Source organism: Physeter macrocephalus, chromosome 13 (genome assembly GCF_002837175.3).
Source record: "Physeter macrocephalus isolate SW-GA chromosome 13, ASM283717v5, whole genome shotgun sequence".
In the NCBI taxonomy this organism is placed as follows: Eukaryota; Metazoa; Chordata; class Mammalia; order Artiodactyla; family Physeteridae; genus Physeter; species Physeter macrocephalus.
This window is the reverse complement of record NC_041226.1, coordinates 71,659,002-71,674,744: the sequence shown is the minus strand read 5'-3', so window position 1 is coordinate 71,674,744 and position 15,743 is coordinate 71,659,002. Positions and strand designations below refer to the sequence as shown.

Here is a 15,743-nt window from a genome sequence, read left to right as displayed (position 1 = left end):
GCATGTGGGACCCTCCCAGACCGGGGCGCGAACCCGGTTCCCCTGCATCGGCAGGCGGACGCGCAACCACTGCGCCACCAGGGAAGCTCCCACATTATTTTTTTTATATACAGCAGGTTCTTATTAGTTATCTATTTTATACATATTAGTGTATATATATCAATCCCAATCTCCCAGTTCATCCTACCCCCCCCCCATAACACATTATCATAAATACTTTCTTCTTTTCTTCTTTAGTCTTCCTTGATCCCACCCAAAAGTAATTGGGTGGGATTACTTTGCCCTGCTCTTCTGTCCAGTCTCCCATCCTCTCCAGTGTTAGAGTCATGCAGGAAAATAATCCCTAATGTTACTGACCCTGACTAGCTCAGTCAGTAAAGCATGAGACTCTTAACCTCAAGGTCATGGGTTCCAGCCCCATGTTGGCTGCCAAATGGGTGCCCGATAAAAGCCAATACTCGATATACAAGTGTTGGTAGGAAAGGAAAGGTTGCTTTAGTCAGGAGGCCAGCAATCTGGGGAGAAGGTGGACTCATGTCCCAAAGAACCAACTCCCCACAGCCAACCAGGGGGCAAGAGCTTTTAAAGGGGAGTTTCAGGGTTGTCTAGGTTGAGGGAGGGGACTACATACAGAACAGCACTGTCAACTCTGACAATCATCTTGTACTTGGTCATACAGTGATCTGAACATTATTTATAGCCCTTGAGGAGGAAGTAAAGGTCCTTGACTTTGTTTAATGGCTAAAATATTATTACTTTGTCTTGTTTGACTGCTTTCCTTTGCTTCTGCATTTTCTCACTTCTCCAATTAATTTATTCTTTGGCTAAAGTTTTTCTACAGACAGGAGGCAGGCAGAGGACATGGGCTGGCGGGGGGGGCGGGAGGTTCTGTCGTGGGAAGGCCCCATAGGGTCCTGCTCAGTTACACTAACGCAGAGAACCCCTTTACACACCACAAAGTCTTTGCTTTAGGATGAAATTGCTGTGCTCAGGAAGATACTGAGTGTCCTTAAAACAGTTGTCACCCCAATTCATTTCCTTAAATGACAAATGATCCAGAGCACTAAAAAGCTGCATGTCACCGTGCCAGCAATTGAGAAGAATGTAATGGGCAAAAACAAAGACAGTCACTGCTCTCATGAACCTCACAGCCTGGAATGTTAGATGGGTATTCATCAAATGCCCCCAGGTCAGTGAGAATTACAGCTATGGTGAGGGAGATGGAGAAACACGTGTCCCTGTGATGACACAGGAGAGTGCACGATGGCTTCATCAGAGAGATCCTGGAAGGCATCCCTGAGGGAGTGATGATTGGGATCAGTCTGTAGGGTGAGGGGAGAACATTCCAGGCAGCTGTCCCTATGATGGGAGGGTTCAGGAGGATCGACAGTGTGACTGGAGTAGAAGGAGCAAGGGGAACATGGTACAAGATCTGGTTGGGTAAGAAAGTGTCAGACCTCTCAAGAGCTTGTAGTCCAGGTAAAGGATTAAGTCATCATCTCAGAAGCTGTGGGATGTCATCCCTTCCAGAATGCAAAGAGAGACGCTATCTACAATAGGCTTTGAGCTAACGTGGAAAGGAGGAGCAGCGAAGCCCACGTTTGTATCTTTTTCCGGACAAATTATAGCCAAAAGCTATTCGGTCCAAACAGGAGAATGAGTAAACTTCCTAATTCTGGGTGTCCCCAAAGAGGATGTCACATACCCGAAAGACCAGCTTGCCTCTTTGCCTGACTGCCTCGGCTCTTCACCAAGAACCTGTGGTCCTGGAAGGTCACTCCTTCTCCACTCTATTTTGCAGTGGACTGTTGTGAAAGAAGATGCTGTCCTTGTTCCCATCCAAAGATGCTTCTGTGCAGACACATTCATTTCTTTGCACCTCACCAAGGATCTTCCCTTCCTGGGGTCCATCTGTGACTGTTGTCATTTGACTAAGCAAGGCTCCCGGGGAATAATCATGCCTTGGCATCAGCTTAATGCCACTGTCATTATTGCGCTTGTAGCCGGTGGGGTCTTTGTTCTCAGATGAAGCTTTCTTAGTCATAGAGCACACCGAGTCATCTCTTTTTTTAAAAAATTAATTTTTATTGGAGTATAGTTGCTTTACAATACTGTGTTAGTTTCTACTGCACAGCAAAGTGGATCAGCTATACATATACATAGATCCCCTCTTTTTTGGATTTCCTTCCCATTTTAGGTCACCACAGTGCATTAAGTAGAGTTCCCTGTGCTCTACAGTAGATTCTCATTAGATATCTATTTTATATATAGTATCAATAGGGTATATGTATCAATCCCAATCTCCCAATTCCTCCTACCGCCCCCCTAAGGTCACTCCTTCTCCACTCTATTTTGCAGTGGACTGTTGTGAAAGAAGATGCTGTCCTTGTTCCCATCCAAAGATGCTTCTGTGCAGACACATTCATTTCTTTGCACCTCACCAAGGATCCTCCCTTCCTGGGGTCCATCTGTGACTGTTGTCATTTGACTAAGCAAGGCTCCCGGGGAATAATCATGCCTTGGCATCAGCTTAATGCCACTGTCATTATTGCGCTTGTAGCCGGTGGGGTCTTTGTTCTCAGATGAAGCTTTCTTAGTCATAGAGCACACCGAGTCATCTCTTTTTTTAAAAAATTAATTTTTATTGGAGTATAGTTGCTTTACAATACTGTGTTAGTTTCTACTGCACAGCAAAGTGGATCAGCTATACATATACATAGATCCCCTCTTTTTTGGATTTCCTTCCCATTTTAGGTCACCACAGTGCATTAAGTAGAGTTCCCTGTGCTCTACAGTAGATTCTCATTAGATATCTATTTTATATATAGTATCAATAGGGTATATGTATCATCAATCCCAATCTCCCAATTCCTCCTACCACCCCCCTTTCCCCCTTGGTATCCATACAAGAGCTATTACCGAGTCATCTCTCGCTGCCAATCACACACTTGAAGGAAGAGCTGGATGTGTTTCCGAGAGGGAGAAGGGAGGACTTCTCTGAAATCAGCTCAGACTAATGTGCATGTGGCCGGCTTCAGCTTCCTTCAGAGAGAAGGATGCTGAAACTGACCCCCGGCAATCTTTTCCGACACCAGCACCCCCTCTGGTTGTAAAAGGAAGCCAGGATTCTTTTATCTCCTGTCTCCCTTGACTTCTTCACTTGCATTGTTATCCTAGGGTTTTCTCGCTCCTCAAAGGACCTGGTCACTCACTATTTTGTGTAAAATAAGTTTTAAAATACAGAATTCAGCTGAGCAAAACAGAGACGAAAGTTTCATTTAAGATTTGATTTTATAGCTAATATTTATTCATAAGTTTTGGCAGTGACCTTTTCCGCACCTTTTTAAGATACATTTCTTAGAGGAATTTTCACATTTTATTAAACTCATTATTCAGTAGACTTCACAGAAGACTTAAAACGAAAAATGGAACTGTAACAAGATTTTTCGTGCAAATTACAAGAGGCTCTCCTCTGTTTAAATTTCAGAACGCGTACACCTACATGATGGGCGCATGTGTGATTGTCTTCCGGTTTTTCTCTATCTGCGGGAAGCATGTAAGTACATTGTGAAGATGCTGTCATAGGTCACGCGTACACTGAAGAAAGGAGTGATAACTAACTGACTTTAGCTGCCCTTCTGGGTCTCCAGGGCTGGAGTTAACAAATTCCTAGACATCGTAAGTCAAAATGAGCAAATAATCAAATGAATCGGTAGCTTAATTGTCTTGTGATTCGTTTCCTGACATTTTTGTTGTTTTAGTTATTCTTCTAATTTGCTAAGTGAACTCAATCATCAACTAAAGATAACATGTCAGGCACAAAAGCAAAGACTAATGGTCTTTCTTAATGCTTCTTTATTTTTATTGTTTTTATTTTTAATAAAGTTAAATAATTTTACTTCAAAGAAGAATAATCTTTAACAAATATTCATGATCCTATGATTCCAGATTTATTGATGTTCTTTGTTAATGTTCAATACGTTCCACATATATTTTTCATTTTTTACAGCACTGTTTTCTTTTTTGTTACTAACTTTATTTCATGTATAGGCCATATATCCACATAATCAGTATGGTAAATATTTGATGGTTATTTGGTATTTTGCCATCGTTTAGTTTTGTTTTTATGATCGTCTGTTTGTGGAAGAATCCTGGGTCTGCTTGCTATTGGCCAAAAATGTACAGCCTGTATCATAAAGCATTAAGGAGGAAGAGAAGAGAAAAATAGAAGGCTTAAAATATTGTGGTGGAACTTTGATTAATTTGGCTAAAGAGGCTGAAGTTTGAAATACGAGCAGAATTTCTCTGTGTCTAATGGTCTTTAATAATATTCAAATTTAATACCAAATAGGAAGCAACTTTCAAGTGACATCCCTGAGAATCACTTTTGTGCCTAACTGCGTAAACGTTACTTACTTTCCAGGTTCACCGGGGCTTAATGAAGTGAATGTTCCCTCCCCCTTTCTCTTTCCCCATCCCCACCCCGCAATCCTTCACCTCCATGCAGGTAACACTAAAGATGCTTCTCCTGACAGTGGTCGTCAGCATGTATAAAAGCTTCTTTATCATAGTGGGGATGTTCCTATTGCTGCTGTGTTATGCTTTTGCTGGAGTTGTCTTATTTGGTACTGTGAAATATGGAGAGAACATTAACAGGTTGGTATATATTTATCTTTCTATTCAAATATTAAGCAAACGTTTTTAGGAATGAAATCATGAATATATATCTGCATGTTTTTTAGACAAAGATGGGGAGGGGGAAGCACTCATTTGGAAATTAAAACAAAATAAAATGGCCAAGTTTTAAATGACATTTTTCTCATTGAAACAGTATGCATGCTTACTGTTAGAAAATTAGAAAATTCAGAAATAAAAGAAAACAAAACAAATCCATAATTCCACCACCATGCAGGAATAACCACTTCTAATATCCTGGTGAATTCCAGCAATTCTTCTATCCACATACTGCCAGAAATGATACATTATTTTGTTTAATTAAACAATTTTGAGATGGCCTTGTTTTTTTTAAGCAAAACATGGGAAGTTAGGACCCCCAAATGGTTACATGTGGAAAGCATTTTTTTCAAAGATTGTCTTAAATTTTGTGGAACCATTTCTGAGGTGTTTTTTTTTAAGTCCTTATACAAAAAATTAAATACAAATGTGTCTTGTTGCAGAGATCACTTATTTGATATATGGTGGCTCCATCTTTTATAGCATAATCCACATAAAAGAAGGAATCACGTCTAATTGTCAAAGCTTGCTTTCTCAGTCATTCAAGATGAATGGCAGCAAATTGCTGGCACCAAGCTAGGGTTGGACTATTGCGATAGCTATACTTGGAGGCAAGTATAAATAAGAAACAAATAACAGGGTGTAACCTTTGGAAATGGTAACTTAGCAATCACATTTGCTCTAAAATCCACGTTTTGGTGGTGACAACCCTTACATGACAAACCGTATTACTCACATTCTGTTTTTTTTTCCTTAAATTAGGCATGCAAACTTTTCTTCAGCTGGCAAAGCTATTACCGTACTGTTCCGAATTGTCACAGGAGAAGATTGGAACAAGATTATGCATGACTGCATGGTAAACGTCTCCTCATCACTCGCGATGCCTTGACTTAGAAGCAGATAAAACTCTTTGGTGATAATGATATAGGCAGCACCATCCTTGTAGCATCTAGACTGTGTACAAAACACATATCCTGGCCCTGTAGTCCATAAAATTGCATTCTTTTACATTACAATACATGGACATACAGGAAGAATTTCCAGTGAACCCAACTCGAGCTATCGTAGCTCCATTCAACAAATTTGCATTATGTGAGCATTGTTCTTTCCCTCCCATCTTTGACATTTCGGCAGTCAAGTACAAACAGGAGAGTTCCACTTCTTTGACTTAATTCAGCAGATATTCACTGAGCCCCTGGTTTGCACTGGCCCCTGTACTAGGTGCTCGGTCTTCAGCGATTCCAAGGCATTCTCAAGGAGTTTACGTCGGGGGCTCTGAGCAATACTCTCCCTCAGCTATCCTCACTTCCAGAGCCTAATTCGTCATCATCCTTCAGGTCTCAGTTTAAAGCTCAGCTCCCTCGGGAATCCTGCCCAACGCTAAGGCTGCTGGTTCTGTGTCCTCCCAGTGTTCTGTACTTCTCCTTTGTAGTGTGTAGCACAACCGCAGCGAGTTATCGGCTTGGTCGGTTTATTTCAGCTCCCTCTCACCCTCCGGACCAGCTGTTGAAAGAAATTTCTGCAAAGATGGCAATTCAGTGGCCACCACCTATGCGTGGTTATTCAGCACCTGAAATGTGACTAGTGCAACTGAGGAACCCGATTGTCAACTGTATTTAATTGTACTGAATGTTAACGAACATACATTTGGATTTAGACAGCCACGTCGAGTTGGCCGCTACCATGTTGGACTGCAGGGCTCTAGGCTGTCAGCTTCATGGCAGAGGGAAGGGGTCTGGGTCCTGGCTCACCAGCCTGTCCCCAGCACTGGGCGTAAACCTGGCACCTAGGAGGAGCTCAGGAAATTTATGCATGAGTGAGTGGGGACAGAATTTACCAAATCAAAAAGAATACAAGGCAGAATTAAATAACTTCTAGATAAAAACAAGCAGAATGCCATGGAAATGCAGAAGAATGAGCTAGTCTCTCTGACTGAAAGAAACCAGGAGGTTTCTCAGAGGTGTTGGAGTTCTACTGGGCCAGTGAAGAATGGGGAGGCTTTTGATAACCTGAATCTTGTGCCATTTAATGATATTCCATAACAGTGCTCCAAGAACGAGGATTACTGGCTTTTCCGTACACAATTTGAATGTGAATTTGCTGTCTATAGCAAATCTTCCTAAATCTTAACCCATTACTTAAGTCAGAGAGTTTTTTTGAAACACCCTTTGATCTGACTTTCTGCGTTTTGCATCACGGTGACCACTTACTCTTTGGGGCTAGTGGAGGTGGCAGAAAGAGTGTCTCTTGAAGGAAGGGAGTTGGTGTTCACTGTGCTTCTAAAATGGCAATGAACTTGGGATCCTACAAGACCAAAAGCATAGTATAAATGAAATATTCTTTTTGATTTTTGCCACAGATGAGGCACCCAATGTATGGGCCTTTGAAAGATCACTTTGAAGTTACTTATATTTTATATCGTTAGGAATATGTTCACAACTACAGTAGGTTAACGGAAATTTGTAATCTTCTCTGCTCTCACCCTGTCCCCCCCTCCCCCACCACGGGCCCACAGGTCCAGCCCCCCTTTTGTACTCCAGATGAATTTACATACTGGGCAACGGACTGTGGGAATTATGCTGGGGCACTTATGTATTTCTGTTCATTTTATGTCATCATTGCCTACATCATGCTAAATCTGCTTGTAGGTAAGTGATGTTCATTGAATTATTTTTCAATCTCTTTAAACTCAGGTTATTAGATAATTATGTACAATTTCCAAGTCATTATCCTGGATTGCTTGGGGTGGGTGTTTTATGGCGTTAATTATAAATGGTTGCCCCTCGGTCCAGAAGCTGAAAAGACCTTTGAAAGGCATCTAAATGACAGTTGATTGCAATTTCAAGAGTTGTTCTGTTTATTATGATCATTAATTTCAAAAGCTCTTCTCATGGATTCAGTTGGACAAATACCAGGGAAGGCTACCTTTCCAGCCTTGAAATATCACATTTATTTTTTCAAAAGATATACATTGTCCCCCCAGATGTGGGACCATCCAGAACTCAATTTGACCTTTAAAAACTGCCCTGGAACTCAACTAAGAACTGAATCCAGCTGACACGAGCATCTTCAGACACAGAACGCGTGTTTATACTCATGACCCTCATGATTTGGAAAGGCGGAAGCTGGATAAGTAGCTCGGTCCAAGTGTAAAACATGCCAACTTGGAAACCATACTAAAAGCCCTTTAATAATCTGGCTTATAATGTAGGTGATAAAATCCATCATTTAGAATAGATGTACTTCTTCTGAAAAATGACAGATTAGTATAATTGTCTAACATCCCCATTTTTCTTTTCTTTTTTTTTTTCAGCCATAATTGTGGAGAATTTCTCCTTGTTTTATTCCACTGAGGAGGACCAGCTTTTAAGTTACAACGATCTTCGCCACTTCCAAATCATATGGAACATGGTGGATGACAAAAGAGAGGTATTGTCTCTTGCCTCACCCCTACCCCAACTGCCGTACTGCAAACATTTCAGTGGATTTGTTGTTTTCAGTGGACGTGTATAGAATTTGGAAAGGCCACTGCTGAATTGCAGAAAGCTGTCGTTGACAATTTAGAAGAATGTGCAAGGAAGGGAGAGGGACAGAATAGCTCCCCATCGTGTTCTTTGCAACCACAAACGTCCTCTCCTTCAGACATTCAGAAGGTTGGCAAGGAAAGGAAACCAAGGGAGCTCTGAAGAGACCAGCTGGGGCTCAGGGCAGGGAGGGGGGTGAAGTTCAGATCACCAAAGCGACAGTGTAATACAGATTCACGATCACCTCAGCTCTCACACAGCAATTCTGATTAGAAGTGCAAAGGAGTTAAGTGGTTTCTGAAAGTCATTATTTTGGACTTATTATTTGAATGTTTTCATCAATCTTACCCAAGATCTCCGAGAGTTAGGCAAAGCGGCAGATGCTTCCTCCTCCCCCTCGCGCCCCCTCCCCCTTCCCCTCCGGCTCCTTCATCCTAACAAACCTTCAGGCGCAGTTCTAGGCACCAGGGATGTGACAGTGAACGAGATGGCAAGGCCCCCGCACTCACAGAGCCTGTGTTCCATTGTGGGGAGACAAATGATAGAAGGGGAAACAATAATGATTGTAATCATTATTACTATTTCAAGAAGTAACAAGCACTTTGAAGAGGGTGGTGGCACGGGACAGAGTGGTTGGAGGTGGGGGGCAGATGCTTTAGCGGGGTGGTCTTGAAGGCCTGGCTGAGGACGTGTTATTTGACGTAACACCTGACAAACAACGGGAGCTCAGCCATGGGCAGACCTGGGGGAAGATCTGAAAATAGTTTCTGGAAGATACGACTGTAGCCACAGAGACCCGGGTGCCGGAGGCAGGGCAAACGGGGTCCTGGGCCAGAGCTGGGGTCCGCACCGCCATGCAGGACTCTCGCCAGCCCCTGGACTTGCTCCCTCCCTCCTTGGCGGCCCCCAGGCACTGGCCTGGTGGGGTGGTTCTTCCGAGACAGTGACCTGCGTGTGCAGGTGTCTGGCCCTGTCTCTGTCTCACCGGGATCCACTTAGGTCTCCGTAACTGCCGCCGCCAGGAACCTGCTTTCCACTGACACACACGGAAGGCGGCACCACCGCTCACACGTGTAGACGTTCGCTACCGACAGGAATTCACGGGCTACCAACATCCCTGCCTCTCCCCCGACTCCTTAACTCAAAGTCACAGCCAGGCTGGCACCGTAGGCTTTGTTGCCCTGAGCGGAGTGACATGTGGATCGGAATCTGGATCTGCTCTGCCCAGCAAGAGGACCGAGCTGGGAGCCCCGTCCTGCTGGATGTAATCGTCCTAATAACAGAGACGCCCCGGAAAGGAGTGGCCTTTCCCCAGAAGGGTGACTCAGAGCCCGTGGTTACAAGTCCGCAGCATCCGGACTAAGTGAAGCGGAGGATCATACACACGTGTCGGTCCCATTTTTTCCGCTACGTGCGTTACTGAGCCACTTGGCACGTGTGTTAGAGAGACAGGTGAACACGGGCTGAGACAGTGCACGGGCACCAGGAGGAGGAGGTGGAGCAGGAGCTGGGCCCGGGGGAGGCCGAGGGTCAGCTCTGCCTCCTCCTCGTCCCCGCGTGGTGGCAGGGACGCCCCCTAGAACCAGAGATGCTCCGGCAGCGACTCCACCGGCTCGGCTCCTAACCCCGGGCTCCCCTGGGTGCGCAGAGCCACCCGGCCTCGGGGAGGCCAGAGGCTTCCTTGCCCCGGTGCTGATTATGTTACCTTTTGAGAGCTAGCTGTGGGCTTTTCTGCTGTGAAAACAGAACCCCAAGCGAATCATCGTGGCCTGTTTCCGAGTGACTGTGCTCTGTCACCAGGGGGTGATCCCGACTTTCCGCGTGAAGTTCCTGCTGCGGCTTCTGCGGGGGAGGCTGGAGGTGGACCTGGACAAGGACAAGCTTCTGTTCAAGCACATGTGCTACGAGATGGAGAGGCTGCACAACGGCGGTGATGTCAGCTTCCACGACGTGCTCAGGTACGGCGGTTCACAGCTCTGCGTCTCCGCTGCACGGGGCGAGGAGCCGGGCCGCCCCTCATCACGCAGGAAGGAAGCGGTGCAGGAGGGGTGGGCACCCGCTCAGTTCCTCAGGCCCCTGTGGTCAAGCGGGAGCTACAGCCCCCGACCTTCTCACTCATGGGTGCGGCCACAATCGGCCTGGCCCGGCCGGGGACGGTTGCCCCTGGTTGGTTGACAAACCCCATTTTCCAGCCACTTCATGAGAACCCAGACGGGACAAAGGGGCAAACAGAGGCTTGGCCCTTTCTTCTCTCTGAGAGGCTTCTGTAGTATTCACTAGGATTGCTCTCACAAAACACCATACACCGAGCCGTTTAAACAGCAAGTTTAGTCTCCCGGTTCTGAGGCTGGAAGTGAACTCAAGGTGTCAGCGGGCTGGGTTCCCTCTGAGGCTGTGAGTGGGGTCTGATCCAGGTCTCACCCAGCTGCTGGTGGTTTGCTGGCCATTGTTGGTGTTTCTTGGCTTGTGGAAGCATCACCCTCATCTCTGCCTTCATCTTCACAAGGCGTGCTCCCTCCGTGTGTGTGTCTGTGTCTGTGTCCGTGTCCAGATGTCCCCTTTTATAAGGACACCAGTCATACTGGATTAAGGACCCACGCTACTCCAGCATGACCTCATCCTAACGAACTACATCTGCAATGACCTATTTCCAAGTAAGATCACACTTTGAAGTACTGGAGGTTAGGACTCCAACATAGCTTTTGTTGAGGGGAAAACAATGCAACCCATAGCAGCTTCTTAAACGGGAGTCCACGGATAGAATTCAGAGGTCCGTGGTCTTGGAAAGGGAAACAATTACATCTTTATTTTCACTAATCACTCACTGAAATGCAGCATTTTCTTCAATGATATACCTGTATCTTTGTCACCGGTAGAAATCACAGACATTTTCACACACATTACTGTGTGTCTGATATCTTAAAATATCCGTATGCTCACCAGTTCTGAGTTACAGTAGTCATTTGACCTCAGCTAGATGTTATTATTTAATGTAATGATACAGAAGCACTTATGTTACTACGTCATCACCTTTTCAAAGAAAATAATTTGAGAACTGTATTTCGATATAACCGGTTTCCTTTTTAATGCAGAGTTTAAAATGCATTTAAAACCTTATTCTAAGAAATGTCCCATCAGCTGCACTGTCAAAGGATCCATGCCCCAGAAAAAGTCAAGACCCCTCCTCTGCCACCAGTAACTAACTATTTTCATCATGTCGCATATACCTGGCAAGTTAAATGTTGGGTATTGTGTCACAAATTTCAGGAGCATTCAGGCGTACAGAAATACGTTGTGACTGGAATTTGAAAAAAGACCAGAACAGAGGAAAGATCTGGGAGAAGTTCTCTCATCGATTTTACCTCCCTCTCTTCACTTCTTCCAGGGGCAAGCTAAAAGGCAGGAGAAGATGAGGCAGAATACACTGATGAACAGCAAGCATGCCATCTCTCAGAATGTCACTCCATCTTCCCTCCTAGTGACAGATATTTTTAGGCTGAAAGTCAGGTGCATAGGCGTATCACTGTCCCTGATAATTAACACTCAGCCTCTTTGGATCACATTGGTGTGTCTGATGAAATGGACCCAGGCGAAGTTGATGGTGGCATCCTTTGCCCCTCCCTATCCCTCTAGCCCTGGATATGATGACAGCTGTTCAACAATGATGAGATCCTTGATGAGGCAGGGAAGAGAGGGAGAGCAAACGTGCTTTCTTCCCCCACGGTGGGAAGAACCTTAGCAAACAAGAGTAGGTCATTGTACCAGGGCCGCACCTGCACGGGGAGGGCCCCTCAGGCGCCTCCAGGCTGTGATCTGGACTATGGAGATGGTACTGAGCTCGAAGCTCGGGGCAGGCAGAGGCTGAGCAATAACCTGGGTACCGCGCTGCGAGTACCAGAAGGCGCTGTGCCTTTGGCTCTGAGCCCCTCAGCCTGGGCGCGTGGGGCGCCTGATTGCCCGGGGGCCCCAGGGCAGCGCGTCAGCTGTGTTGCTTTCATGTGCCGCTGCCCGGGCCTGTTGTATCGAGGGCCAAATGGGAGTGAACGTTCCGCCCTGGCTTTGCACCCCTCTAACACGAATGAGGAAGATGTAGGGGGCAAATGAGATAAATTGAGAGGGAAATGGTGGGGGGGATTGGATGCATGACCCACAGCCAAGCCTACTGACCATCACCAATTGGATCTGAATGTGAAGAAAGTATAGAAAGAGCAGCCTTCCTTCTACAGGGAAAGTTCCAGAGTCTTAAGCAGCTGCTAATGTAGGTCAGGGCCTGGCCTGGACATTTTGTTTCACAAACGCTTATAGTGTTGGAAGTACCTTGCCAATACTAGCGAACTTCGTCACGTAGTAAGGTAGGTCTCGTGACTCTCCCCATGTTACAGATGAGGGTAGAGAGACAGAGAGGTGCCATAAGCAGCCCAAGCCCTCCAGCTGGTCAGGGCTCCAAATGTTACACTGGTTGGATGGAGTGAGGTTCTCTCTGGATTCTGAGAGTCTAGACCCCAGGCACATCAGAGCTCATCACTGCGTGTTTCCCCCACCAGCATGCTTTCCTACCGGTCGGTTGACATCCGGAAGAGTTTGCAGCTGGAGGAGCTGCTCGCGAGGGAGCAGCTTGAGTACACCATCGAGGAGGAGGTGGCCAAGCAGACCATCCGCATGTGGCTGAAGAAGTGCTTAAAGCGCATCAGAGCCGTGAGTGAGCCGGACCCATCAGGCTTTCCTTCCTCCTCCCAGAGGAGGAGGACAAGGAGGCTCAGAAGGAAGGAGCTTCTTCAGCACCTACACTGGAGCCTTCTGGGGTCACCTGATGAGCCCACAGCCACGTCGCCTTTCTCCACTTACGATGATTCAAACCTGAATTCTGGTCCACCTTCAGCCATACCCTCTTGAGCAGAGGCCATAAGAAATTTCCACTGAATCACATTTTTATAACATAGCATGAATGTTGAAAAAGCAGTTTATGGATATTAAAATATTTATGACCTCCATTTATGAAACACAAGTGTTCACTATGCCAAAAATCTCTACATACTGAACGGCCACTGAATTTACAAAACTACTTTTAAATTGCTCCTAAAAATACCAACATATCGTTGACAGTGTTGTTTGATCTTTCATTAAAGGCCGCCTCTCCCCAGAGTTGATGATCTGCTTCCTGAACTATAAGCGTTAAGACTCTCTAACTCGTAAATCCATGAACATATACTGTGTTGACATACACTGTGTTTACAGTGGGCACTTCTATTAGGTTATTACTTTTATGAGTGGTTTTGACCTATGCTTCACACACAGGGGAAAAAAATCAAACTAACCACACTAAACATTTATCCATAACAGATTTTTTTTTAATCCTATTTCTCAGAACAACACCCACTTCCAAACATATCTATTGGAGGAGAAAAGGTGGCCAGAGCAAGGAGCCAGTCCAACCTCGAACAGCAAGGCAGCTGCGGCAGCTGGGCCACCGCAGCCCTGCTAGATCAGGGATCACGTCTGCCGCCCACAGGCCCCGACAGGGCACGGGCAGTGCCCGCTCACCCCAGACCGTCCAGGCCTCAGTGTGCGCCAGGACGGGCTGGCCCGCTGCTGGCCTGGCCTCTGCTCCAACCAGAGCCGAGCCAAGAGCGAAGCAAGCGTTTCGCTCATCCACCAAGTCTCCTGCCTCTTCCAACTTAGAGGAAAGGAGCGATCCACATTGGCTTAGTGCGCACAGTGTAAGATAAGAAGGGAAAAAATAGAAACTCACGTTCACGATCTAAAACTTCTGTTATACTGTATGGCACGGGGACCTGTACTCAGTATTATGTAATAACCTATAAAGGAAAAGAATCTGAAAACGAATATTTATATCTCTATGTATAACTGAATCGCTGTGCTGTACACCTGAAACTTAGACAGCATTGCAAATCAACTATGCTTCGATTAAAAAAAAATGTTTTCAAAGAAGGAAAAAAACTCCATTTAAAGTAAAACACAAGGTAGTATCAGTGAGCATGGCTATTCCAATTGTTACGCAAAAGCCAACAGGATGGGAAGGCAGTTCCTCAGCCTCCAAGTCCTCCTCTAGAGCAAGCTGATACTCCTCAGGGAAATCAGTTAAGAACCTTTACTTGGAAGCTCTTAAGAGGTCACCAGGCATGCAGGTCCTCTGAAGAAGAGAGAAGAAAATAAGATCGGAGAGGTGCGGGCAGGGGGGTGCTGGGCTGAAATTCTGGTCCCTGAAAGAACAATCCTATCTCCATAGAAACAGCAGCAGTCCTGCAGCATCATCCACAGCCTGAGAGAGAGCCAACAGCAAGAGCTGAGCCGGTTTCTGAACCCGCCCAGTATCGAGACCACGCAGCCCAGCGAGGACCTGAACGCCAACAGTCAGGACAACGTGCAACCCGAGGTACGGGCCGGGCGGGAGGCGTCCGTCACCTGAGGGTGTTCGCAAGACGTGAATCGATGCCGTTCACGTAGTCATTTTGAACAAGTGACACTATGTCTAATAGGAAGTTAAGTTGGAAAACAAAAACTGGAACACGCTGATCCAGTTGATGTTGGTGTCTTTGTCATGCCTGAATCAGTGGAGGTTATCTCAAAAGATTCTGATTTGTATAGATACAAAAAACAGTGGGAATGCGCTGAACTTAATAATCCTGTTGGTTTTTGTCTAAAGAGTTAACATCACATGACTTAGGAGAACATGGCTTGCCTGCAGTTCTGTCCTAAGTGTTTTCTCCTCCTCACCAAGTCACAGAAACTTGCAGTAAAATGAGCAAACATGCTTGCAGTTGGCCTTCCACCTCCTTCAATAGTCAGGCTCATTGAGGGTTTGTCCTTCTTTAGCTGGGCATCAGAAGAGCATAAGGAATTTGGGGAGTCTTAGCTTGAGGACCTTCTGTGTACTAGGGCCCGGCATAGCTTCATTTCCAGACTCCATCTGCACGTTCATAAAAAAAAATGCAGAGTCACCAGCGTCCTGGAGAGCTTGTGTGTGAGAAGCAGCTGGCAGGAGGCCCGGCCTTTGTGAGGCTTAGTTACGAATCGGCCGGAGCTGGTCTCGGATCTGGGTGTGTGGTGACACAGTCGTGGCAGGTGACAGACACTGAAGCCTGGGGCTCCGGGGACCAGCAGGACGTTCCAAGGGGCCCTCTTGTCCCACAGCCCAATTTTGGGTGGATTATGTCGTCGGCTCCCCAGCCAGTAGGAATCACGTGCCACCGACTACTTGTGCAGGGACGGTCAACACAGCAGGGACATGGGGCCTTCTACAATGGCCCTGCCGCCCGTCTGCCCTGAGGATGGCTGGCAGGGGTCGCGTGTGGTGCCGGGGTAAGAGCAACACAGCTGATCTCGGGTGACCTTGGCCTGCAGCGGCTCGAAAGCAGGATTTCGGTTCCCCGGCCGGAGACTGAAGTCAGGCTGCGGTAGTGTGAGCGCTGAATCCTAGCCACTAGACCACCGGTGACAAGGCCCTGGCCCGTCAGTTGTGTAGAA

The 15,743-nt window shown here is 46.3% G+C and overlaps 1 protein-coding gene across 6 annotated transcripts in view; it reads left to right on the top strand.

Moving 5' to 3' along the window:
• NALCN (sodium leak channel, non-selective) overlaps positions 1-15,743 on the top strand; it is a 318,984-nt gene that overhangs the window by 276,111 nt on the left and 27,130 nt on the right. For 5 of the 6 annotated variants that reach the window (XR_003682527.2, XM_028497339.2, XM_028497338.2 and 2 more), the window contains 8 exons: positions 3,488-3,556; positions 4,508-4,656; positions 5,497-5,590; positions 7,250-7,382; positions 8,048-8,163; positions 10,059-10,216; positions 12,803-12,953; positions 14,506-14,652. Coding sequence is in view for 5 of the 6 variants with exons in the window: in XM_028497339.2 (XP_028353140.1) it covers positions 3,488-3,556; positions 4,508-4,656; positions 5,497-5,590; positions 7,250-7,382; positions 8,048-8,163; positions 10,059-10,216; positions 12,803-12,953; positions 14,506-14,652 (1,017 nt within the window). In the remaining variant the exon portion in view is untranslated. Of the gene's footprint in view, positions 1-3,487; positions 3,557-4,507; positions 4,657-5,496; positions 5,591-7,249; positions 7,383-8,047; positions 8,164-10,058; positions 10,217-12,802; positions 12,954-14,505; positions 14,653-15,743 lie in introns of those variants that run through there. The other variant, XM_028497340.1, reaches the window with a different exon arrangement.